Source organism: Botrytis fragariae (assembly GCF_013461495.1).
Source record: "Botrytis fragariae strain BVB16 chromosome Unknown tig00000075, whole genome shotgun sequence".
Taxonomy (NCBI): Eukaryota; Fungi; Ascomycota; class Leotiomycetes; order Helotiales; family Sclerotiniaceae; genus Botrytis; species Botrytis fragariae.
The window spans coordinates 426,531-453,849 of NW_023500995.1; the positions used below are offsets into that span (position 1 = coordinate 426,531).

The window sequence follows — 27,319 nt, forward strand, 5'->3', positions numbered from 1 at the left end:
ACCCACCAGTGATCAGTCTTGCGATAATCGTATTGTGCCGGTATGGGTATGTGGTGTGGTAAATGGTAAATACCGATTACTATCATCTAACAACCATCCAAGATAGTAAGAGGGATTAGGTAAGATAGGTGAGAAGATATACGATCAATATCTACCCAAGGAAAAAAAATAAAACAGCGACGACGAGGACTCGAAGAAGGTTCCAGATGAAAAGAAACAAGGGAATTCCACTCGAGCGACCATACCATTTTTCGGCTCCATTCTTTCCCGTCCGCATTGCAACGCTCTCCATTCTTTTCAACCCGACTCGCACTTTGAAGAATGCTTACGGGAAGAAAGGAGATGATACCATACTTGATCATTCAATTCAATTCAATTCAACCATCTATCTATCGATCGATCGATCAATCAATCAACCAACCAATCAATCAATCAATCAATCAATCAATCAATCAATCAATCAATCAACTTTATCAATCTTATAATCCATCGTGAATCCATCGTGAATCCATCCTCTTGTCTTACTTGAAAAATAAACCCAACATCATTCACTCATTACTCGGTGTACGTCCTTATAATTTATACCTTCGCGAGCCTCGTACGCTTTCCGCCATTCATACCCTTTCCCTTCCGCCATTCGTACCCCTACCTACGGCCGTGGGAACCCAAATTATACGATTGTCATCAGTCATCACCCATAAACTTCCTTTCCTTTCCGTTCCAGCTTCGCCAGGTTCCCGCAAATCACAGCCAAAAGATCCACATCTTCAAGCAAGAAAGTTCCCTTCACTCCGATCACCCACACTTCCCACACCACCCACACTAATCACCCACCGACCGAAAATCAAAGCTCCCTCTTGTTTCGCTTCATCCTTCACATCCCGTCCTCATCCGTGAATTTCAAAGAAAGAGAGCGAGAGCGAGAGCGAGAGAGAGAAAGATACCAACAACAGGATACCAACAACAACAACAACGACAGACACATCTTATTGTTCACTCACCACTCACCACTCACCCCTCACCCCTCACCACTTACCACTCACGATTGACTATTATACTCTCAACCTCAATAAGTACCTACAAAAGTACAACAAAAGTACAACAATACTCAAGTACAAAACCTCAACAACATCGAAATCAACCATCAACAATAAAACATTCCAAGTTTGGACCGATCGATCAATTCAATCAATCACTCACTCACTCAATCATCAATCACTCAATCAACCAACCAACCAACCATTCACACACCCATCCACCCTACATATTATTGTGTAAACCCCCAGCCAAATACCAGAATATCCATCACAATATTTCATAAATACAATACAAATTAAATTTTATATTTCTTCATTCGATCATTTCGATTCCTTTTTTCCTCACCCTTCTCTTCTTCCAAACAAATCAATCAATATATCCCTATATTCTTCCTTTTAATGGTCCAATCGTTCATGTCAAAGTTACTTTGTATTCCTTGAACCGGAAACTCGCATTGCATCTGCGGCATTCGCTTCGCCGTCACACCAGCGATACTTATTACAGCGTGGACGATTACAACTCTGAAGGGCTACCAAGCACCCTCCCACCCATTCTGCACCAACCCAGCCATCCCTCCAATCTTTCTTCTCCTGAATGAGAAAGTAACTTGATTTTGGGTTTCTTTCTAAGCCATTTTAAGAAATAATATTAAAAAGCTCCTTCTACCAACAAGTTCAGGGTCTCAAGGGACCCCCCAACCGCAAACATTCCCTCACCTCACTCTCTCGCCGCGATACTCTCGCCTTCTGCACCACCTGACTCCGATTCGGCAGTTGGTGTTTCGCGATCATCTAGTCCAAAACGTTCACACGCCGAAGCTTTCTCCTCTGCCAACGATCCAACCTATCTCCATCCCGCTTCACCAAAACAACATCGGCCCAATATATCGTCTGTCGGAGCTACCAGTCCCGGCGCATTAGGCGCCAGTGGTTTAGGGGCTGATGATGGTAGTGGTGGTGGCCGAAGTGGGATAGAGGAGAAGAAGCCGGCAAAGAGTAAGTGGATCGTGAGCTTCTGCTATTCGTCAAAGATATGGTCATGCTGATTTATTTGATGTGAAGTGGTACGATCTAGTATAGCTTGCGCACGATGTAGACGGAGCAAGGTAAAATGTAAGTGAAGTGCATCTCACGTCTATTCGGGACCTGAACTAATTTCACGCCCAGGTGTCAACAATGGTGTCAATTCCATATGCAGGGCTTGTGAGTCCTCGAACCGAGAATGTACATATCCAAGTGCCGCAGCTTCTACACCCAAGAGAACCGATCCGCCCATGGGAATAAAGGTGGAAGGAGAAAGTGATAGTAAGAAGAGAGTTCGAAAGCATGAAGATTCCGGTCGCAGAAATAGTCAACGACAAGGAGAAGAACCTTTGGAGGCTACCATATTAACACGAAAGGTTTGGGATGAGGTCTATGACATATTCAAGTTGAACTTCTCAACCGAGATGCCTTTCTTGCATCCTCCATCATTTCGAAATCGCATGCGTCAAGCATCGCATCCACGAGACCCTACTTCACTCCCCGACATGCCCGCCTTTCAAGATGCCAAGATTTTGTTGTTAGGCGTACTGACTCTCACTGCCCGATTTCATCCCGAGTTGGTCGCATATCACGCACCGGCAAATTCCCCTCGACCGAATGACCCATTGGCTGCAAGCGATTACTACGCAACCGCTTTAACCTCAACCATTTTTGGAGCTGCGGGTAAAGATCTAAGCACTCCTACCACCGAAAGGATCCAGGCACTCTTAATGCTTGGTCTTTATGAGTGGGGTCAAACTAGAGGCCTTAGCGCTTGGGTGTACGTAGGTATTGCGACCAGACTAGCACAAGCAATGGGTCTCCCCTACGAGGATGATCCATCGGCTCGAACGTTCAAGCCTGAAACGGTAACCACCGCGAGTTCATACCGACCAGAGGTGAACAAGAGTCCAGCACGTGATACTGCCATTGAGAAGGAAGTGAGGAGACGTACTTTTTGGAGTTGCTTTATCATGGATCGGATGCTTTCCGCTGGAAAGGCTAGACCTACGATGGTTGAGTCTGATACCCTCCGAGTACAATTACCATGTTCTGACGATCAATTCTTATTCACCCAATCAGTCCAAACTGGTTACTTGAATCGAGATTTTGAGAAAGCTACTTTGTCAAATGTCAAAATTCAAGAAGGTGGAGTACTCAGCAGGTATTGTCGTTTGGTTGAAATTTGGGGTAAACTTTCAAAGTGGAGTCTTCATGGAGGTCGCCGAACTGAAACCCTACCACCGTGGGATGAATCAACACAATTCTACAAACTGTCACATGAATTGGAAGATTTCTACAGCGCCTTGCCAGAGAACCTTACCTTTTCCGAGGACAACCTGAATGCACATTTGGAAAAACGAAATGCTACCACGTATGCAAGTTTGCACACTCTTGTCTCGTTATGTCGAATCATGCTCCACAGAGAATATATACCGTTCATTCCTCTTCGAGCTGATAAGCCTTCAGGTCCTTTGGATGAGCCAACATTTCCAAAAGAGAAATTCGATATACCCGAAGGATTTTGGGAACAGAGTGCCGACTCACTTTTCTCATCGGCCAGAGATATTGTTGATATTATGAGAACTTGTCAGGATAATAACGCTTTGCCAGAATCACCATTATTTGTATTCGCTCTTTTCCATTCAGCGTTCACGGGTGTTTACTCTGTTCATTTTCCACAGATGGATCCTAACGATTATATGGGTGAAAGTCGATCCGCTTTACCTATCAAGATTCTGAAAGATATGGTGCCAAGGTTAACCATGGCTAAAGCTTACCATAAAAGAATTGAACAGATGATGAAATATTACAAACTCGTGAAGAATGAATTCAAGAGATATAAGAAAGATGTTTCATGGAAAGGTGGTGGATTGGATGAGTGGAAGGTTTTCGAGAAAGATTTAAAGGAGTTTGGTACTCTGGAAGATGCTGCGGGAGGTGATTCTCACTCTGATGATTATCCCAATCGCAACTCTCGATGTAGCACCAGCGATCTTGGTTCCACTACGGCTGCTAACAATCCTAATGGCGAGCCAATGCAAGGTGTCGAAGGAAGTGGATCAAGACCACCTTCCAATTGGGCACCAATCAATGCCTCCAATAACAACATGAGCATGGAGATGCAACAAGGTCCTGGCGGACCATATATACCAAATGGAGCTTATCAACCAAGCCCCAATCAAAATTCGAATCCACCTAGTTTGATTAGTCCAGGGAATGGTGATTCAGCATCAAGTATCAATTCTCCCTATAGCAATCAAGGACAAGCTCAAAATTATAACCAACTTCAGCAAATGGGGCAATATCATCCTCCAATGGCTCCTCAACCTCATAATATGGCACCACCGGGTACTCAAGCAGGATGGAATCGAGATCCAACTGCTAGCATTTTACCTTTTGATGCATGGATTGATGATTTGGAAAGTATTTCAATGAACACAAATACCATGGAAAACTTTACACAATCATTCAATGATGTATCTCAACCTTGGAATGTTCCACAATTTGGAGCGCAGCCTCAAAATAGTTGGGTTCAAGTCGTTGAGAGACATCCTGGTGCTTGGAATTAATGGTGTACGGTAGTTGAACCTTGAAATGAAAGGTTCACTAGGAATTGCATCAATGGATAGATTAATGAATGAGAAGCCTCCTCGTTAACATCATTCCTTATTTTGAAGGAATGGAGGAGTGGGAGTTTGATTGGAATGAATCGAGGTGATTTTACTACATTGGGTTACGTGGGATTCATTTTGGTGGGAGTGAAATAGGATTGTGTTGATTGAGCGTTATAAAAAATATCTTTTGCGATTTTAGTATTGTGTTTTTCTCTTCTGATCATCGGGTTTGAGGATTTTAGGTTTATTATGATACACTAGCAATGGCAATGATAATGATAGCTTATTTTGTGAGAGTTGTCTTCTTCCTCTTTTTGATTTTTATTGGGGATGTGAATGGGGATGGATGTGGAAAGGGTGTGAAATGGAGAGTGAAATTTGGTAGAGTGGATTTTTACTGATTTTTATGGGCTGTAGGCGTGCATATTTATGGATGTGTGTTTCTTCAATCGCTATATATTCGTTTGGTAGTTGTTGAGATGGGAGGGGAGGGGAGGGGAAGTGGGAATGCGGAATCGGGGTAGGATGGATGATGGAGGGTGGAGGGTGGATGGTGGATGGATCAAATAGTGGATTCAAGGGATGAAGGCGGGAGAAGGGGGGATGGGGAGGGGGAAGAAGAGGAAGAAGAGGAAGAAGAGGAAGAGAACTCAGATACATAATGCATTTTTATATATTCTTTATCATTTATTTGACTTTTGACTTTTGACTTTTGACATGGTTATTGTTATTGTTATTGTTATTGATTTGAGAAGGACACACAAGGTGTCGCACCTACCAAGTCAAGTGTAGGTCCTCCATATCTCCATGGTAGTTTGTCTAAAGAGCTAGCTCACCTCCAGAGGATCGGCCTTTACTTTAATAAGGGGGCTGTTCGAAAGAGCTTGTTTTGTAGCTTTTGAGCTGAAGTGGTTTATTTGTGTTCGGATAGATATCTAGGTTGATGTGTGAGGGTTCTTGTTTGTTTGTTTATTGGGTGTTTGGTGAGTAAGTGTTTGGTGAGTAAGTGAGTAGGTAGGTTGGTAGGTTGGTAGGTTGGTAGGTAGGCAGGCAGGTAGGCAGGTAGGTAGGATCGAGTTGTGTATATGTGTAGGTAGGTAGATAGATGAGAAAGGAAGGATTTGGTTTTTGGACTTTGGGATTGGACTTTGAGATTGGAGTGTTCAAGTCGTTGTGTGATGTTTGGGGATTGGGATTGAGATTAGTGATTTAGTAATAGGATTGGGATTGGGATTGGGATTGATGTTAGGTTGGTATAGTTTTGGGTTGGATTGGGTTGGATTGGGTTGGATTGGTTAGAGTTGGGGTTTATAGAATGAGGGGGGAGAAAGAGAGGGAGCTTGAGGGAGTGGTTTGTTGGATTGTGTTGGATTGGATTGGAATTTTGAAGAATGAGAAGGGAGGGGAGAGATGAGGGATGAAGGATAAGGGGAAGAAGTGGAAAGGGAGGAGGGGAAAGGATGATAGAAAATAGAGAATGGATGTTCAAAGGGATGAATAGGTAGTGAGTGGATTTGAGAAGTTGAGGTGGGATAGGGGGAAGGGGGAAGGAAAGATAATTTGGATTTGGATTTGGATTTGGTTTTGGATTCGGTTTTGGTTTTTGAGTGAATGGGTAGAATGAGTAGGATGATGGATGGGTGGAATATGGGAAGATATATGGAGATTGGAGATTGGAGAAGGAGGGGAAGGAAAGAGGAAAGAGGAAAAGGAAAGGAAAGGGGGAGTATACAATAAATATACTGTTCAAATTTGTGTAAGGAAGTAAGGAAATAAGGTGTGAATAGATAGATAGGGATGAATAGAGATGTGACTGGATATGGATATGGATCTGGGTGTGGATATTAGATTGTGGTTATAGTTATGATTGATTGATGAGAGGGTTTTGGGTTTGGGGTTTGAGGGTTGGAGTTTGGAGTTCAGGCTTTAGAGTCTAGAGATACTTATTTGATTATGTATAGGAAGTGAGATGTGTGGTGAATGGAATGAAATGGGATATAAGATTCAAAGTTTGGAGTTTAGAATTTGGGTTTAGAATTTGGAGTTTAGGATTAGGATTAGGATTAGGATTAAGATTGAAACTAGAATTCAATTATATCCTCTTCTACATTCTTTACTTTTACTCCATTCTAACTATTCTATTCCTCAATTGGAATCAGAATTGAAGATGAGTAAGTAAGTGTTTATGTTTAGAATAAAAAAGGAAGAATGAAAGAAAGAGAGACAAGAGGAAGAAAATGAGATCTCGATTCTATATCAAGTACCTAGATATACTTACAAGAATTATAAGAATGAGAAGGGGAAAGAGTCTCCCTAAGGAGACAGAACAATAGGTCCGAAATAGAAGTGGGAATTTGTACTGGGGGTTTGCACTTTGTATATGAATGTATTTTCTGGTTTTTGTTTTTGGAGATGACTTTGGATATAGATCAGGGTTTGAGATGGTTTTTGGGGTTTGGGAATGCCTGTGGTGAATGAGTTGGGAGGTACATAATATAGATAGGTATATGATGGAGGTATATTCTGGTTTTTATAAGCTGATTCAGTTGATTAGATAGATCAAATTAGGTTAGGAATTTAAATAATATAAGGCACCCGTCTATCTACCTACCTACCTATAATTATTAGTAGATTGTGATTTGATTTTTCATGCTGCTGTGAGAGGTGTGATGGGATGAGATGGCATACTATGAAGAAGATGAGAGAAACATATCAAAGTAAAAGCAAGCATTTAAGTTATCCAACACCATTCATCATTCATGATCCATTCATTCCCATGATGTTATATCATATTCTTCATCCAATATTGTCATTCATACATATATGTACTGTATACCTAGTAGGTATCTTATCCTATCCTATCCTATTCATCCTATCATTACTAGTTTCTTTCGTTCCCGTTTCTTGAGATTCCATCCTATCCTTTCATATCATATCCATCCATTCAATCCAATAACCAAAACCAAATCCAAATCATCATAATCATAATCATAAATCCTCCATGAAAAGTATATTTGAAAGAAAAAGAAAACAAAAACATCCACAACCGATCCTAATCCCCATCCCCAACCCCCCAATCAAAGAAAATAAACCCAAACCCAAACCAAATCAAACCAAACCCAATCCCAAGAGCCCACCCAGAAACTTAAACCCCGGGCCGGTACTGTGATTCCCAAATCTGTATTCGCATTCGCATTTGCATCTGTATTTATAAAAACTGTCGATATCATATTTTCCTTCATCATACTCTCCCAAACCCCGCACCTTGTGCATATCTCAACGGCGAATGTTTTCTCTTCTCCTCGTGTTCTTTCGATTTACTCGAGCTCCCCGAGTTGCGTCTTTTGAACATGTGTTCGACCATAGCGCGGGGACCGACAAATTCGAGATTCATGTTTAGGGGAGGGAGAGGGAGGGTGCGGGGTGAAGAGCGGGAGGAGAGAGCTTGGGAGTGGGTATTAGGATGGGAGGGTGTGGGTGTGCTTGTGTATGGGGATGTGGATGTGGTGTAGGAGTTGGAGTGAGAATTGGGATGAGAAGAAGTGGGTTTAGGTTGGAAATGTCTTTTGATGCTATCGTCGACGAGGGCTATGAGACCCGTGGAGATAATAACGCTGGAGTTACGGGTTAGATTCATGATGATTGGATTTGATTGATCGGATGGAGAATTAAAACTTACTCAGCAACATCCGTAACCTTCTCCACGACACTCTTCTCACTAATCCACATTTGACACGGTGGGACCCAACCCCCCACCAATTCCTCCTCTCGAATTTGATCTCTCGATCGCAATTCCGGCACGATATGCGCTACCGCATTACCAGAATCTCCTTTGAACAAATGATACGAGATCGCTTTTCCCTCGCCATCTTTCTCTACTACTCGTTTCCATGAATACGAGTATCCCCAATATTCAAACTCATATCTCTTTTGCGATTTTGCGCCTCGACGCTTAACTTCGATTTGCGCATAATTTGAGAATTCGAGTTTCGTCGTATTGGTAGGGATGGAAGAGGCGGCTGCTTTTTTCGAAGCCATGAATGCTTCGACATCCGAGTCAGATTCGGAGTTCGATGCGTATCCGCTATCGTGTCTTTGAACTCCTCCCATGGGAGGTTTGGTGGGCGAAGTCGTCGAGTTTTGTCGAGAAATGCTGGGTTTGCGTATACTTGCAAAGGCACTACTGACCGAACGGGATAAGACGGAAGGTCTTCTCTCAGTGGGTTTGGCGTATTTGCGACTCGAGTGACATACTTCGCGACCACTTGAGCGTTCGTAGCGACGGAGACTGAATTCGCGATTCTTGAGATCGTGCATGCGCAGATGAAAGAGTTGGATGATTTCTTTATCTTGCCCATGACCATCTTCAGTGTCGACGCGAAGATTCATATTTCCATCATATGAAGTATCATCATGACGAATGTAGAGACGTTTTGTGGAAGGGAAATATCGGGCGAAATCTTGAGCAGTGGATGGTCTCAGATTGCTTTCAACCACGGTTTTATATTCCGGGACGTCGTACTCTGGATCATAGCTTTCGGGTTCATCATAGAGATCTTCTTGGGATGCAGATGTGGATGCATATGTTTCTTGGGATGAGCGAGGATAATCTATGGGTGACATATCGCTGGGAGATAAATCTATCGACTCTTTGTGGTAATAGATAGGTCTCTCGGGTTGATATTGATGAATTGATGGTCGAGGACTGTTGTATATGGAGGTTGGTGCTGTACTGTGAGATTCTCGAGAGGATTCATCACTCTGACGGGAACCTCTACTACTCGTACTATGATCGGTGGTATATCTTCGCATGTAGTCTGGCATTTTGAAAATGGGTTGAGTTGCTTGCGAAAAGTAAGGTAGATTTGGTGTAGTGGGTATCTGAATAGTATGGATAGTATTGATAGTGGAATGATCCAAGAGCAAAACGGTGGCAATGTAGATTCGATGTAGTGAATTGATAATAAGTATATTTGAATGAATATAGGTATGTGAATGAGGTGTATTAAAAACTTGTTGAGGGCGTATAGTATCCAAAAGAAATCTCTTGGAAAAAGTAATAATCAATTTATTAAAAACGGTCGATTCCGGAGGTAGATATTAACATGGCATGACAGTAGTGTATGTACACATTCAATAACGTGGTGCAGAACGTGGTATAGAACGTGGTGTTTCGAAATTGATGTATGATTTGGCATTAATATAATCCTTGATCAATTCCTGATATTTGTATTGGTAATGATGGGGTTTTCTAGAAGAATATGGAGAAAGATTGTTGTTGTTGTTCCGAAGTGGGATTCTCTCTGGGTTTTGATGCTTCTAGACGTTTTTGATATTGATATTGATGATGTGATTTGACCGATAGAGGGGTAAAATCTTCCGAGACAGTTGGAGACAAATACCCTTGAATCCAAGTAATTCCAACGTGGATACCTCTTGTGTACCTTTCGATAATGGATGACTATGGGATTTGCGAAAGTGTGGAGTGATTAGATGGATGAAGTCAAGAAAGTGGAACGGTGGAACGGTGGAACCAGCGGTGGAGATATTTTTTCTTCTTTTTGATGTTTAATCAAGTTTATGATTTATTATTGCTTCGTGCGGCAAGTATAGTCGTATGTACCCAGGACCTAAGAGGTAGGAGCTAGGTGTCTGTGTTATATATGTCCTTGGATATGTTTGTATTATATATGGGGGCAGGAATCAAATCCTAATAAGGCGTGGGCTGGGCGGTTTTGAGCGGGAAAGCCTTTGATTTCTGGTGGTGGTTGGGTCGATGTGACTGTGAGGCAGAGAGAGAGAGACAGAGGTAGTGAGGCGAGAGGCACAGGAAAGAATCAATGGAACACGATAGAATTGGGCGGGATGAAGGAATTAAGGAATAGATGGAGAGACTTGGGAGTTGAGAGACACGACTAGCAAAGAGAGAATTCGAGAATCGAGAGTCGAGAGTCGAGACAGGCAAATTCAAGAATTCCTTTCACTCTTTACCATTTTACCCCTGTGGATAAAATCTTACATGGAAGTTTCAATTCTTACTCATCCTTCTTCTATGTTCTACGAGTATTATTCTATAGATTATCATATCTCCTTTCCAATCAAAACCATTCCCCAAATGTCTAGATCGAGCCATCAGAGTAAAGGTTGTATCCACGAGCAAGCAACCCATAGCTAATCATTCTCTCCAAGGACTACCGGGGCATTGTTGGGGCATTAAGAAAGGTTGAAACTTCTCGCTCCTTCGTACTCCTTCGTCTCTTTCAGTCTTTCCGTCTTTCCCATGTTTCCCATCTTTCTCATCCATCCTTGATATGTTGTGTTGAAGAGCAGCGCGATGGTTTCCGATAGGACAAGAGTGTCGGAGTATCATCTGGGCACTTCCACCGTGAACCAATGAATCAACATCAATCAAAGCATAAACTAACATTATCCAAGCACTCATCACATTATGGATTGACATCTAGGCACATGGCTAGGTACATTTCTGGGTGTGTCTTCCGATGTTGATCGGAGACTATTATCACATGTAGGTAAGGTCTATGTTTTTATATTGATCTAGCGCGACTATCGTATCTGGGTATATTTTTGATATTGATCTAAAACTACCATTACATGTAGGTATACCTTTTTATATTGATCCAATATGATTATCACATTACCATCACACTCGGCCATAAACATCTCTAGGTGGTTTATGGGAATCCTCGAGTAAATCAAGGTTAATCATTACCCAAGGAATTTATCCCAGTTTGAACCAGAGCACAGTAGGACCATCCGGAGTTCTCTTTTAAGCCACCTCGACCACTCATAATGATTGCCAATCCAACTTCTTACCGATTCTTTTTCGAACATTCCCATCTAATTCTCTCCACCCTCCACCACCATCCACCACCATCCACCGACAATTCCTTCGTGGCAGTTTTGGCGTGCACGATGACATATACAATATAGCAATCGCTTACCTACCTAGGTAACTAGCTAGCTGTACGATTACTACGATCCGATGCACAACTCAAAAGTGGTAGCTGATTGTTACTCATCTGTTTTTACCATATGGATCCATAATGAATCCATATTGAATCCATATGAATCCACATGAACCCTTCGAACAGGTTACATGAGACTCGGGTTTAGGCCTACACCTCCACCTCCACCTCCATCGCGCACAGCTCGCACAGCTCGATTAAATAAATTCCTTTGGCGGTGGACAAGGACGAGGACTCCGACTAGGCCTAGTGGACCGACTATTCAACCTGTCGCCATCAACCTGCAACCATCAACCATCAACCACCAACCATTAAAATTCTATTCGAATGATTTTTCCCATTGCTCTTTCCTTCGATTCGCCCTCGATATTGTTACACAGCCACAACTGCAACCTGCAAACCTTAGTCACCATTTTCAATTGAATTGACTGGACGTCACAAGTTCTACATGTATACTATCCTGTAAATGATTCTATCAAACCTTTATCATGAACGACCCAAGCGACCCGGCCAGGTTCGTTCCGTCCTGCCCTGCAAAAGTCTCCAAGAGAATATTCGATGCCCGATGGAATTTTCATCTATCCATCTTACTATCCTACCCTACTTGTCATTGTTGTCATTGAGGCGGATCGTCTGGAAATATTAGGTTACTCCAATCAATGACTATCCCTACCTATGTACAGAAGAGTACCAAGATAATCAGCCTCAATACGAATAGCAACATCCATTATAAGCTGAGTTGATTAGTATCCCAAAGGAAGGCTTGCCTCAAGGTTGTGCTGACCCAAAGTGTGATTCAGTTACCCTCAACAATGGTTATTGGTTAAATTTCTTTCCAAAGCCTTTCACGCGCCTTTTTATGCAAGACCAGTCACTCCACTCAATCTACTCCATTTTTTCTGCCCTACAGCTTTTTCTATATTTCGTACAAGTTTTCCTCCAATGATTTCCTATCAGCAATTGATATGCCTATCTTTTACTCCATCAAACCTTCATATGGCCCATCTTCTATGGAAATGTATACGTTTTACGTTTCATCTGAGCCATGATTGTTTCGTATACTCTGTCTGTCTAAGAAAGACACGAGGCCGATAAAGTTATGGGGCAAAAATAAAACGATCGAGACTTATCTATTTTCACTCATCGTGACATATGGCGGAAAGCAGGGCAAATTGATATCTCTCCACCTATCTTCGGTTCCGCCGTACGTATGTATGACAACGGTCATGCAAGGCTTGCAAGTGTGGCAGTTTACCATTTGTGTTCTGTTCTTGAATAGTTGCTATATTTATTACTTTCATGTGACTCGTTATCAAGTGTACGAATTTACGAAGTGAAGAAGATCAATCAAATTTGTCTTGGTTTGCCCAATTTCTTGGGCTGTGTCGCTTTTTCTCGGAAAGCTAAGGTCTGAGAGGTTTGCAAAAAAATCTTCATCCATCGATGATCGAAGTTTGGATGAAAAGCGAATAATCTTTCTTTGAGCAGGTTTTTGTGCTTCACGACCACTCCAATCAGTGCCACGTTCTCGGTCTCCCACATGTCTCACCGAAGGAAAAAGGCGACCAGATCTTATGCATCCTATGCAGCTGCCCTTTTCTTTTGTGCCACACCTATGAGGAATTACCGAAACTGGCCCATTAAATGGCCTCAAACTGTCCATAATGATGGTATTTGCCATGGTTCGCCCAAACAAAAAATTCTGACTAGTCATGCGAGAGTGATCAATTTGGGTTTTGGATGCGGGGTATTTCGTACAGCGAACCACAATATTGGAGGAACAGGAGAAATTGGTTTTGCTTATGATATTGAGAAGGATTGTCGATCGAAGTTCTTCTCTCGTGGGTAATGTCATCTCATGGATTATATCATATGTTGTGATCACTGATAACCAAATCGTTATCAAGAAAGCAAGCAAGTGGCACAGTTCTTCCGGAACTTTCATCCCACCTACCCCCATGAGGAAGGAATCCATCCTTCCGAAGGGCGGGTAAGATTTTTCATCAGGATCTATAACCCAACATACACGTTTGATCCAATATATCAGAAGGAGGCTCTTTACCCGACACGCTAGTAAAGTAAAGTCATTATCCTATCATATCATCTCACATAATATCATCTCTCTTCTTCGCAACACTACCTTTAGGCATTCAAGAAGTAGACACCCCCACATATAAATGTAGAAAATATACTACATTGCCCTATATAAAATTATCACTCGTGGAAACCCTCACAATTTTCTTTCTGTCTATCTATCCACATGAAACAAGCTGAATCTGTATCCAGTGTACAGTGTACATAAAATTCTAGTAGAATGCTACGTACAGTAATAGATCGGAGATTGAGCGAGCATGTGATTTCTTGACATGCGGTTACTGTTAGTTTAGTGACAAGTTACAAGTTGCGACATGAGATCTACATACATACATCATAATCTACAGAGTATGCCGCATACATACATACATATCGCATACATATTCTACTCGGGGATTTAAGAATGTGATGTGATGCGATGCGATGTGCAGTACGTCTGAAGAATTATTCCCGAGGGAGGTGGATTACTCGGGGTGGGGATGGGGATGTTGATCTTGGGGTTTTGTATTGTATAGCGTATCTGTATGTATGTATCTAGGTAGGATCGGACTAGATGAAATTGCATCAGATTAGATTAGATTAGATCGACGAGTGCTATCTTGAGAAGTGTACTATATTTATTGTATTGTATTGTGTTATGTTATGTCATGTTGTGGAAGTGTCATTGACTTTTCTTTTTACTTTCAGAGGGGAATTTTTTAGGGTGTGCGGATTGTGGAGAGAGATGTGTTGGAGGTTTGATGTGTATGTATGTATGTATGTTCGACGTTAGATAATGCGTTGTGATGTGATATGATACGAGGTGATGCGATGGGATGAATCACAATGATGCGAATTCGTTTCAGAGTTTTGAAATTGATTATCGGGCTTCGAATATCGAAGTGGGATATGGGTGCGGATTTCAGGGGAGAATTTCAGTTTAGCATGAAGTTAATTTTTCACTTGATGCTTTTTTGGTTCTCTTGATACTTATTTTCTTTTCTCCCCCCTTGATGCAATACGATGCGATGCGATACAATTTCTGAGGATTTTCGAAGATTTTCAAAGATTACTTATTCCGAGTGATTTTTATGAAATGGGAGAGGGAGGGAAGGGAAGGAAAGGAAAGAATTGAAACTTGAGATTTTGAAACTTGACTACGGTAAATGCAGTGCAGGTTAGGTGAGATAAGATGAGGTGAGTGAGCAGATTGTTGTAGGTAAGCGCTACTCAACTTAACTCAACTTAACTCAACTTAACTTACTAGATTGTCGATGATCTCCATGGATTTGTGTGCATGTGTGTGCTTATGCGCTTGTGTATGCGCTTACCTAGGTATGTATGCGCTCATATCATATGTGTGTGTATGATGATCTCGATGGAATGATAGATAATCTGGAGACGTCATTGTTTTTGATGGTTTTTGTTATTGCTGTGTCAGACTATCAGATTGTCGTATGTCGTATGTCATATGTCATCTGTCAGACTATCAGGCTTTTGTATATCATGTGTCGGATTATTTTATCGCCTGTGCTGTATTGTGCTATGCTGTGCTAGGGATGTGAATAAATCAGGGAGGAAGAAGGGGAGGGGGAGTTGAAGAGGGAAATCGGGGGCGGGAATGGAGAATTGGGAAAAGAGGTGAGGAGGGGGGGCGATAGGTTTCTTCTTGTTATTTTGTTTACTAGGTAATTCATAATTATTCATCTTTTTCAGATTAATGAGCTGTGGGTTTCTTTTTCACTTTCTTTTTTGCGGTTTCCGAAGGGTTGAGCTCCTTGATGTTTGAGATTGGAATTGGAAATCGGGACTTTGGATGTACATTTCTTTCGTTTGATTCCTTTTATTTGAGATGGGATGGTATACTGTAGCATGGTGTCTCAGTATTCAGTGATTCTCACTGCTCATTTTCCTTTTCTTCTTCGGATCTCTTTTCATTTCTTTTCATCTCGTTGTGTTTGGTGTGTTGTGTTGTGTTTCGTGGATTGGATTAGGGGGTTTGGGGAATGAGATGGGATATCCATGTGTAGTGCAGCATGATATAGTATAATGTTTGGGCGGGCGATGATTTTTGAGATGGAACGGAATGGAATGGAATGAAATGAAATGGGATAGAATGGGATATGATAGGATGGAATGGGTGAGACCTGGCTTTTCTTTTCTATTGATAGTGGGTAGACATTTGATGGGAGGGGCAGGAAGGGAAGGGAAGAAGGGTTTGGTTTGTATGGAGGATGAACGTCATTCTTGATTACTTGCTCGATTTTGAGGACTCAACGTTGATGGTGGGAGTGGGTTGATGAAGGGGATTGTTAAGGGATTATGATTGAGGAGTTTGTGGAGGGAGCTTGTTACTTTGTTTTATTCCTGGGAAAAGGCGGGATGGGACGGGATGGAGTGGAGGGAGAATGATATTAAGGTATGCGCACTGTGCCGTCAACAACGGCGAGGTCATACGAAACACGGGGGAGGGCCCGTAAGGTGGACGCTTAATGAATGATTAGGTTGAAAGACGGGAGAGAGGTATTTCGATTCCTACTCGAGAGATAGAAATATGGGAGATGAGAAACGAGAAAGATGTAGAAAGAATGAGAATTAAGGTATCTTTTGGGAAAGAGGGCAGGGGGTCTGTGATCTGATGTCTTTTTGGTAGGTAAATAGGGGAGTAAGGGAAAAAACAGGAAAGTGTGGGATAGGATGGTTCGAGAAGTCTTTGAGTTTATACCTGTGAATGTACTGGATCGGTTAGATTAGGTACTGATATGAGAAAAACAGCTCGCTAAACTTGGGAGATATCTTTTCAGGAATCCGTCTCAAGGCGCTTGAGAAGGCTTCAGATGCTTAGAAGGAGACGAGTGGCTAAATTGGGTATCTATTTTGAGCTAGAGGTATGTAGGGAATACATGATATATACATTCTGATATATCAAAGCCGAGAATATCAATCGATGTGAAATTTATTTGATGTTATGTTATTTTGGATAATTGTTCATATGATTTGTTGTCCAGGGGAGAGAATGAATGGATGTATGTTGTGGGTGAGCGAGTTGGTTTTTGATGCTGAATATGCTAGTGTTATGATGGATATACTGGAGAGGTTTATCTGTATTTGAGTATCTTTCCTCAGTGTTTGGTTGGAGTGGAACTCAGAAGGTAGTTGTGTGGATGAATAGGCGTGGTGTGTAAAGACTAGAAAATAGAGCTTTATTTCTAAAGCATGATTTTGGAGATGGAGAGTGATGTAAACTCGGATCATGGTGCGGGTTTAAGTTGAATGGATGTGAATGAATATTCAAAATATCGAGGAAGAAGAAAGGGATTAAGATAGATTAATAATGGAAAATTCTCATCAAGAATCGGAAATGATCGTTTTCTGATCTTCTAGGAGTTTGCGAGATTGATCGCTTATTTTGACTGGAGGAAGACGAAGGGAAGGGGGGGTATTATACATGAAATCTTCGAGCGCAGCGAGCTATGGGGGTTTGGGGGCTTGCCCCCATAAAGATGATGATTGAACTGATGGGTTTTGAAGATGATGAGGTTGAGATTAGGCTGTATGATATGGCATGATGATTTTTGTTGCTGGTTTTGAGTTGGATTGGTTCAGTCTAGTTTATGAGGAGGGACATAGAGGGATAGTTTTGTATGATTGATGTTGTTGTGGTTTACGTGAATAGAATGTAGAATGATTTAATATGTGGTAAATAAGAATTCAAAAGCTGATGGGTTAAGAGATACTCCTTCTAAATCAAACTCTGTATAAATTGAAGCAATGCATCGAGGTAAAATTTTGCTCATTTTGTTGCTCTGACGTTGAGTTATATGTGAATGCGCATATTCAAGATTCAACCCTCTAATTTATATCGACGTATCACGTCTTTTATGTATCTATTAAAAGCCTTAAAACTCGAAAAATGGTAATTATTAAAGCCAGGTTAGTATATAACTTAAGAAATAGAGAGAAATATAATTTCATTGATTTAATAATAAGTTTTATTCAAATCTTCATTCATGGTTCTAGAAATCATCAAATTCTCAAAACAGACTAGCGCCATCCCAAAAATTATCTCGAACCTCAATTATTTTGTCCCGCCATAATTATAACTTTTGAATGTGCCATTGCTTCCCACGCACAACATCTACATTATTCAAGGGGAGCAGGTCCAGATATAGGAGAAGATCTGTTTACAAGGAGTGATAAATCGAATATTGCAAGAACCCATTTCAGGGCTCAAAAGAGCTCGAATTTTCAATCATGGCATCAACTCGTATGTCGCCCGGCGGGGCACTGCTACGAGCCTCCCGAGTCTTCGCGATTCCTAATCCTCTCCCCCGACCAACCGGTACCCTCTCTTCCCAAGCAACCTTCGATTCCGATACCGCGACCCTCCCCCATCCAATCCATCAATCTATTAGCACCCCGCCATCCTCCCTCGCAAAAGGTGATTGGGGATTCAAACGACCCCTCCCTCTACGAGCCACCACCCGCACCTCCACGCCCATTATCCGCGTCGAAGCTATCGATACCTTTGAGCACGTCACCGAGTTTGGTTCCGCGGCAGACCACAGTCTCACATTACAAAAATGGCAGGAAATGAATATTCCCATTTCGACACCTCGACTCAGTAAATCCGTCTCTGCGACCCGCGATCAGAATATTCCTAAACATAGAAGTGTTTTTGATGATAGCATTGATACGACGGTTCGAAATTCAAGTATCCAGGCGGGAATCAATGGACAGGGAAAAGACGACACGCGCTGGAAGTTTTCAGGTCCATGGTTAGCGGGTTTGACCGAGGGCGAATTTCAAGAATATGTAGCGAAGGAGGTGGGAAGGAGAAAATCGGAATTCAGACAATTTTTAAAGGAATCGTGTGCTGCATCTCTGACGAATGAAGCGAGAAAGAAGGCAGTTCAAAATGATGAAGGGTTGGGAGATTTCAAAACCACTTCTGTGGAGGATGTTACGGAAGAACAATTATCAACTTACATCCGCCATCTACGATACGACATCTCCACCCTGAATCTCCAAATCCGCGCCTTCCTCGATCTTGCTCCTTCTCCTGCTCCCCGAGCCCAAGACGAAACAGAGATTTACGATGAATTAATTTCTCTCCGTCGACCCAAGGCCGTCGAGGTCGTATCCAGCTCTCCATATGCCGAATCCGGACCTCCTAAAACACATCCTAGTGCTGGGTTATCCTATTCGCGTAATAACAGCTGGACATACAACCATGCGCTCTATGGACCACAAGCCCATGCTCCTCCTGTTGAAGCCCGCATCGTCATGCCCAAGAATGCATCAGGTGCTCCTCCAGTACTTGGTGTAGGAGGTGTGGTTACGGATATTCCATCAGGATTCATTCAATTCGATGTTAAACCTCTTGGAAGTAGTAATCCTAAATCCCACGATCAAGTCGCCGGATTACTATTTGTCGAGCCGCAGAAATATGGAGGTAGTAAAACGTGGGTCGAACCTAAACATGCATATATTGATGCAAAAGGAAAGATTGTACTTTCAGTAATTCCAGCGGATAAAGATGCCGTGGCAGTGAAAGAAGGAAAAGTAGACGAGATTCCAGAACCACTACAGAGAAATTATTTACCAGCGGGGAAGACGTTCACGAGACAAAATGGTAGTGGTGAAGGATACGGATTGAGTGGATTTTAGAAATCGAAATCGATCGAGTAAATGAAATGTGTATATTATGTTGCAGATGTACATTTTAAAAAGAATTCAAATGACTCTTAGACATCATTATAAGTATCCTGTTTAAATGTATTGTAAATTATAAATATTCACGCGCAGATTTCATCTGCATGGAGATTATGGGGGCAAGCCCCCAAACCCCCTTTAGCTCGCTACGCTCGAAATATAATCGTGTGAAGGATATGGAAAGTATTTTATTCTCTTTCTAAACAATCTACTTCCACCTCCACCGCCCTCTGGCCTTAAAACTCTCGTAGAGTCAGTGGAGCCTTAGTATACATAAATCAAGGAAGATTATGTACATGTACATACAAGCGAAGACTTTAACACCCATCAACTAGAATTCCATCCCCAATTAAAGAGCACCTAGCAACATCTATTAGATTTAAATTAAAATTTTGCATTTATACCCGAAGGGAAACCTTTCCTCTCAATCTGCATTCTCATCTTCCTCTACCCTATGTCTTCTCCATCACATCCCTCGCCTCTCATCTCCTAACCGTCTTTTCCGCTACCTCACCCACATCCTCACCCATCCACTACAAAACCCCCTGCGCCATCCACACCACCTTCTCCCCATCATCCGCCCCCACGCTCGCGCCCAAAAACCACGGCGCCCCAAACGTACACCCACTCCCCATCGCCACACTCATCACACACATTCCCTCGGGCGTCACACCCCCCGGACCCGACGATCCCCGCGCCAAATACCTATACGGCACACTCACACTCACAGATGCATTTCCCGATCCCGCAAACTCAAAATCGAGCTTCAGATCGCGGGGTATATCTTCACAGTTCGAGGGATACACGATGATATTTTCGTAATCTTGAAATCCTGTGCTGGCGAAAAACGCAGTGTTGTTACTTGCGTATGGGAGAGTGAGAGATAGGGAGCCGGAGTCGACGAGACATGTCTCGGTGGGGTAATCGGTTGGGATGGAAGTATTCGCATGCGAGATAACGGGTTGAGAAACATAATATCCGCTTCCGTCCACCGGCGTCGTGATAGGCACGGGGATGAGTTCCCCGGTATAGGAATCCGCGGGAGGGAGCGCACCCAGGAGGAGGGTTCCGGTGAAATTATAGGTGATTGATGCATCGGCCGGCGGAGGCGAGAAATACATCGAAGCCACGGATGCGGAAATGCGTCCTTGGTTCAGGAGATTAGTTTTGAGATTGGGACCATTGTCGTTGGAGGTTGAGGGACAGAGGCCCATGATACCGTAGTCGTAGGAGAGCTCTGGACAGGGCTGTCCGTCGGGAACATACTGACGCACGATTCCGGAAGAGACGAGCGCGATTTCGATATTAGGAATAGCGGGGCTGGAAGAGAAATACAGAGTATCGTTTACGGAGTGGGTGGCCTCGAGGATTTTGGAATTCCCGCCGTAGGAATAGGATCCGGTGAAGTTGGCGAGGGTGACGTTGTCGAGATGGTAGTAGTAGGAAGGACTGGTGTTGCACGCACCGGTGAACCCGAGGTATTGGGATCCGTAGTTTACGGTTGCGTTTGGAGCGAAGACCTTGTGTTCTGTTAGTTTTTGTTTTTTCCTTATTTTCTCTCCATCCCCCTCTCATTTAGATATCTTCCACCTTCTATTTTCCTCCTCTCCTCAAAACCCAAACCCCAAACCACAAAACCCCAATCCCGCCCCCCTCCAAAAATCTCCAAAATAAAAAACAAATCACATACCCAAAAATCCGCACTCCCATAATCAACCACCACCTCAATACTCTGCCCAATCTCTTCATTGCCACTCCCCACCAAAACAGGTGTAGTGACTTTACTCAACGGTCCATACAGGATACGAATTGGCATTGAAATCGCATCTGTCTGTGCATGCGTGATGGTATTCAAAGCCACCAGGCTTGCTAATGATGCTGTTTTCATTCTATGTTGTTAAAATTTCCAAAGGAGGAGAAACAGGAAAAAAGAGATAATCCGAAAATCGAGCCCTACAATCAGTAACCAAAAATCAAAAATTATATCAAAAGAAAATGATAATCCATCAATCGATACATACATATATATATGTGTGTGTGTGTACACTCTACCCTTAGTGTACCCAGATATCCATATATCTCAGATACTTAATATACTTAATATAGAAAGCCGTGCATATGACATGCGCTTGCTATACTCACCCTTCCAATCTTCGTACCATGACATGATATGCAATGATATAATATAATTTCCAAATCAAGCGGGGACAATACGAGGTCAAAATCAGGGAAATATACGGAGTACGTCCATTCCTATTATCATTGCCTCAGTTCACCCAATTCTTCAAGGTGTGTATGGATAGTTCATATCGGTATTTAACGTAACTTAACTTATCTACGCACACATACATACAAAGTACATACATACATACATATATATCAGTACCGAATACGATGTGACTGTAACATAACCCCATTCCAGTACACATTATTCCACACTCACCATCTATCTACCTTCCTATACCGACACCGATACAATCCCCAGTACTTATCAGATATATCCATCCACCCATCCACCCATCCATCATACCTCAACCCTTCCTTCCCTACCTCCCCTTCCCCAAGTTCCCATTCCCATCCTTTCCTCAATGAAAAATCTACAACACAACCCCCAAACCCAAACCTAAACCCCCTCATAAATTCCTCCCATCTACCCACCCCCCAAAGTCCAAAAATAAAAATCCAAAGATTAAGATCAGCATAAAAGGTAGAGATGAACCCAAGCACTACTGTTTCACCCCCTCTTAGCCCGATCGGGTGGCGCGATAATACTCCGTAGATTGATTGGCATGCTTGTTTATAGTCAGGGGTAATAAAAAAACCAGTGTTCTTGTGGAACTGTAAAGCTTGTTTTTGTGCACACGATCATTGATTGATGTACATCATATGTACCCAGGTACATGATATATATATAATAAGAGCATTACTGAACTGAGGGATGGGTTGAATTTCAGAGATTACAAAAAAAAGAAATGTAGATTTTTAATGAATCAATCATGCTATGCCTGCCTAATAAACTAACTGTATACACGTATACACACACAAAACCCGCTATAATTGACTATCTTTTCATCAACTCATCTCGTGCCATCTCAATCTCCGCTGGCATATCACAATGCTCACAGTGTCAAAAGCTTCATCGATTCACCCATCCTAATATCGCTTCATACCCCCTCCTCCCCTTACTCCCACAATCTAACCACCAACACCTACCCACAACCCCTCACAACTTAATTCCCCTCTCCCCAACCCACCCAACTTCTCGGCATAACCCTCCAAATCTTTACTTCACCACTTCTCAAATCATCCAACTTAAAGCTCTCCAACTTAACCTTCTTACTCTCTCTTCCTTGTTCCCACGCCCTTAACTTTTTCTTCGTACCATCCCATTCGGCTACTACACCCATATGATCGGGTTTGCCAACTTCTGCTGTATATTTCGTATGCATTGATCCATGTTTACCTTGAAATCTTGTATTTCTCAGTGTAACAATATCACCTGCTCGGATCTCATCGAATTGTTGAGTCGATGCATTGGCCATGTTACTATAGACAAGAGCACCATATGCTCGAGTACCTACTGGCATAAGTACACCAGCTAATGGTTTCAGTAATTCGAGAATTAATCCTTGAGGTGTACCATCACCAACAATAGTATTTTGTCTAACAGTCACTGCTTCAATGACACGCTTACCAAAGCGTTCATGAGCTTCTTCCAATTGGTCTTGACGTAAACGAGCAGGTGGCCCTTCATGTTTTTGTTCAAGTTGACAATCAGAAGGATCCTTTGGATTGTATTGAGCTGCGATAATCGTTTGAGAGTAATCATGAAATAAGACAAAAAGTTCTCTTGTGACAACAGGTTGATTCGTATCAGAAATTGATGATGTATCTTCCGATTCAGTCAAAATGTCTTTTCGAGCCTGGAAAACAGGGGGAAGACTTTTCTTGACAATCCACCATTGACTACCGATTCCCAAATCAACATCATTGGCCATAAACCCTGAATCCATAGACATTCTGTTTAAATCCATAGATCTTCTTACACCACCAGTAACAGCCGCACGATTAAGATCCAGAGATTGTTTTATTGAAGGCTTATTTGGGGGTGGAGCTGGAGCTCGACCTTGTTTAGGCGAAGCAAATGATCTTGGCGGAGAAGCTGAGTATAAATCATCTTCAACAGGTTCCATTTTTGGTGTAGCTGGAGCAACGTGAACTGGAGCAGCTGTTGTCGTTGGTGCATAGTTGTAAGGATCATATTCATTGTTCTCAGGTTCCCATGGAGCTGGAGCTCTCCCAGGTGGTGGCGGCGGTGGAGCTGGTGGAGCAACTCTGGGAACCTCTGCTGATGGACGAGGTGGTGGTTGTGATGGCAATGGTGGTGGAATAGCTTTTGGAGCTGGAGCTGGAGCTGGAGCTGTAGGTGGAGGAAGTGGAGGAGCAAAAGTTGGAGAAGCAATTGGAGATCGAAGAGCCGTATCATCAACACTTGCTTCTTTGGTGTGCTTCAAAGCATCTTTATGTGGTACCGCGGAAGCGATATCAGTATCATAATCACCTTCATAATCATCCTCCTTTCCATCATCCACAGGTGGTGGTGGTGGATTCAAGTGGGGAATGACGTTTTGATCACCTGTTGAAGATCTGCTCAATGGTGCCCCAGGTGGAGGTGGTGGAGGAGCTCGAGTTTGAGCTGGGGTAGGGATACCAAGCGGGATAGGTGGCACTCTACTGGCACGTCTGCCAGGCGTATTTGGAGATTGCGGCGATTGTTCAGAACTAAAGTATGAAGCTCTCTTACTAGCTGGTGATCGTGGAGAACCTGGTGCCTCAGAAGGTCGAGGGGGAGCTTGAGGAGGTTCAGCCAATGCTATCTTCCGTGTTTGCTCAGCCATTTCATCATCAGACTCATAACCAGCGCCTGGTGACAAAATCTCTGCAGGAGGAGCTGGAACTGGTCGAGCTAATATTGTAAGTATATCGGATTGATTGGATTCACTTATAGATGACTTACAATCAATTGGAATAGGTGGAGGAGCTGGTCGTCCGGTCGGAGCTGGGGGTGGTGCGCCACCATCATGAGTTGGAACTACAAAAAATATTAGTCTTCTAATAATCACACTATTAGATCGAAATATTTACCCGGTGGAGGTGCTGATTCTTCTTCCTTCTCAGGTACAACATCCTCAACATCCGGTACTACATCAGCAGGACGCGCTGATGAGACTGGTCGCTTCTCTTCCTCAGTCTCCTCCTGTTTCTCGACTTCATCCGGACTTCGAACTCGAGACATACCAGGAAGAGGAATCATTGGTACGGGTGGCGCGCTAGCGATTGGGGAAACTATCGCGTCTGACCCAGCAGTGCTTCCACGTTTTGGAAGTGGCAAGGATGGCTTCTTCTTCTTTGGTGGAAGAGGAGCTGCCATTGGCATTCCACCGCCAAACATTCCATGCATGCCCATACCACCACTCATTTTTGCCATTCGAGCACGTAATTCTTCTTTGCGTCTTACTTCGGGGTCAATATCGTCTTCCTCTTCCTCCTCTTCCTCTCCTGCTTCCACTGGCGAAGGTTCTTCAACGGCGCCTTCTTCCTCACCAACATCTGGTTCTACGATTGGGGCTGCTGGCGCACGAACAGGAGGTTGAGGGGGGTTGACTTTAGGTTTGTCGTCGCTATCATCCTTTCCGGTATCTTCCAATTCTTCGGCAGTTTCGGCTGCCCCTGACATATCCGCTTCATTTCCATCCTCAATCGATGGAATAGGTCCCCGAGAAGATTTCGTTCGTCGTGGCACACCTTCTTCTTCCCTAACAGAATCCATTGACATCTTTCCAGGCCTATCCCCCGTATCCGGTCGTTCTAAGCTAGCAGTCTCTCCCTCTTCTGTGACTTCATGAGATTCTGTTCTCTTCTTGGGTGGGCGCTTAGGCTTCTCTTTTTTCTGCGCTGCATCCGCATGTCTAGAAGCTTGTTCCATTTGTTGTTTTTGCAAAAGTGCGATGCGTTCCTTGAGACTCGTTGGTTTAGGTTGTTCCTCTTCATCATTGTTATTTGGAGAAGTAGGCGCCAATCCTGCCCGTTCAGCTTGTTCTTGATTCTCACTCTCCTTTGCTGCAATCTCGGGATCTTCCTCGCGTCTGTATATCTTTGGTGGCGGGGGTTCGCGCGGTGTGGGAATATAAGCATCCTTTCTTGGAGGTGGGGCAACAAATGGCTTTTTGATGAAATTATTCGAGCCTCCAGAACTGAAACCTGCGGGCTTGAATGGAGCTGGAGGAGGTGCAGCCTTGTTGAATGCTGCAATACGATCTCTAAATGACCCACCGCTTGGTTTTTCACTAACAGGAGGAGAACTTGGCTTTTGACTTGGAGGTGGTTTTGTAGCTGCTGGTGCCGGAGGTGGAGATGCAGGTTTTGGAGGTTTAGCTTGTGGAGCTGGTTGAGGAGGAGGAGGAGGTTGTCTTTCTTGTACCACAGGAGCTTCAGGAACCTCTTCAGGCTGTGTTTCGATTTCCGGCTGAGGTTCTGGTTCTCTTACTGGCTCGGAAGCGACCACAGGAGAAGCTGGTTCGGGTTCCTTCTTTGGTCGATTGACACGCGTAGGTCTTGGAGGTGCGGTAGGCTCATACTTTTCCACAAAATTTCGTGGAAAAATACCTTCTTGCTTGACTCCTGAAGCATCAACATATTCTCCCGCATACCAATCCGCATCTTCTTCCTCCGTCACCGTAATGATTTGACCATTCGGAAAGTGGAGATCGTCATCATGCGGTGAAGTATATTCAAAGATAGCCTTCACCTTGAATGGTGGGATGGACATATTGAGGGTAAAGGTAAATGTTGTGGTTCAAAGTTATTGTTGATACTGTAACTCGGTCCCAACTAGTTACCAACCACCGAAGTCCGGTTTTGTGACGGATGATGTTCGTAACAATCTAGCGGTGGATTCGAAGGAATGAAAGTTTGAAAGGTGGAAACGCAATTGCACAAGTTTTCTTTTGTGATATTTACCGTAATTGAAAGCGAGTAGTCTGTAGGAAAGAGGAAAATGTCGGGAATCTTTTGAAAAGAGGCGGGGCGGTGTTTGTATCTAAACTCTGCTACTAGTCTACGTCAGCGCATGAATGAAACGAAGTCATAGACGGGATATATCTTGAAAGTTGTCAACATATACAGCATTGTTAACTTACCAAGAGCATTGAGATTCCTTGAAATAAACTAAATATTAAGTATTGATTACTTAGGTAAACAAGTGCGTATGTAGGTAGGTATCATTGACTAGTAATTTATTGGAGGAGGGAGACCTTATAATGATGGAAGGCTTGTAGAGTAAGGTGGGCGGGCATACATATGCTAGGTACCTAGGGATGCGAATTGATTTGTGGTGCTTTGCGGACTGGCCTTTTTCCTTTGGGGCTTTCTACCTATAAGACCATCGGTAGTTGCGGTTGCATGATCTGGTGGGCAAAGGAAAGCTTGCAAGTGATTCCAGGTTATTCACAGATTTGCTGAGGAGCACTTTGATGAATGTGGATGTGGCACTTTGAGGCACAGGGTATAATTGTGAGTGGTCAAGAGTGGCTGAACCAGAGGTACCAGGGTTTCTTTGGGATTTGTCGATTTGTCGGTTCACCAGTTCACCGGTTCATGGATTTGAAGCTCAAACGATGTACTCGCGCTCATGATCATGTAAGAAACAGACAACTAATGAAGAAACAGTAGTACCCAGGTAATGATCAATTCCCCCTCCAATCAATCATTCCATCCTTCTCTTTCCTCAACTGCAGGTGAGCTCAGGCACTGGAGACTAATGCCATGCCATATACAGCTATCTATATTTTAGGCTGTCGGCTGTAAG

General features: G+C 43.1%; 5 protein-coding genes across 5 annotated transcripts; 2 read left to right on the top strand and 3 right to left on the bottom strand.

Annotated features, from left to right (window-relative positions):
- Positions 1 to 1,632: 1,632 nt before the first annotated feature.
- Positions 1,633 to 4,633, top strand: Bfra_005625 (putative c6 transcription protein; the record flags this gene model as incomplete). The annotated part of the gene is made up of 4 exons (XM_037336005.1): positions 1,633 to 1,640; positions 1,717 to 2,033; positions 2,100 to 2,150; positions 2,205 to 4,633. 4 exons carry the CDS (start codon positions 1,633 to 1,635, stop codon positions 4,631 to 4,633), a joined length of 2,805 nt encoding a protein of 934 aa, XP_037191215.1.
- Positions 4,634 to 7,919: 3,286 nt separating this feature from the next.
- Positions 7,920 to 9,502, bottom strand: Bfra_005626 (uncharacterized protein; the record flags this gene model as incomplete). Its single annotated transcript, XM_037336006.1, has 2 exons — positions 7,920 to 8,292; positions 8,358 to 9,502. The coding sequence occupies 2 exons, from the start codon at positions 9,500 to 9,502 to the stop codon at positions 7,920 to 7,922; spliced, it is 1,518 nt and encodes a 505-aa protein (XP_037191216.1).
- An 8,489-nt stretch (positions 9,503 to 17,991) lies between these two features.
- On the top strand, positions 17,992 to 19,407 carry Bfra_005627 (uncharacterized protein; the record flags this gene model as incomplete). Its single annotated transcript, XM_037336007.1, has 1 exon — positions 17,992 to 19,407. The coding sequence occupies one exon, from the start codon at positions 17,992 to 17,994 to the stop codon at positions 19,405 to 19,407; it is 1,416 nt and encodes a 471-aa protein (XP_037191217.1).
- A 578-nt stretch (positions 19,408 to 19,985) lies between these two features.
- Bfra_005628 (putative pepsin b-like protein) lies at positions 19,986 to 21,340 on the bottom strand (the record flags this gene model as incomplete). Its single annotated transcript, XM_037336008.1, has 2 exons — positions 19,986 to 20,972; positions 21,143 to 21,340. The coding sequence occupies 2 exons, from the start codon at positions 21,338 to 21,340 to the stop codon at positions 19,986 to 19,988; spliced, it is 1,185 nt and encodes a 394-aa protein (XP_037191218.1).
- Positions 21,341 to 22,682: 1,342 nt separating this feature from the next.
- Bfra_005629 (putative sh3 domain-containing protein) lies at positions 22,683 to 26,281 on the bottom strand (the record flags this gene model as incomplete). The annotated part of the gene is made up of 3 exons (XM_037336009.1): positions 22,683 to 24,418; positions 24,455 to 24,544; positions 24,598 to 26,281. 3 exons carry the CDS (start codon positions 26,279 to 26,281, stop codon positions 22,683 to 22,685), a joined length of 3,510 nt encoding a protein of 1,169 aa, XP_037191219.1.
- Between the last annotated feature and the right edge of the window lie 1,038 nt (positions 26,282 to 27,319).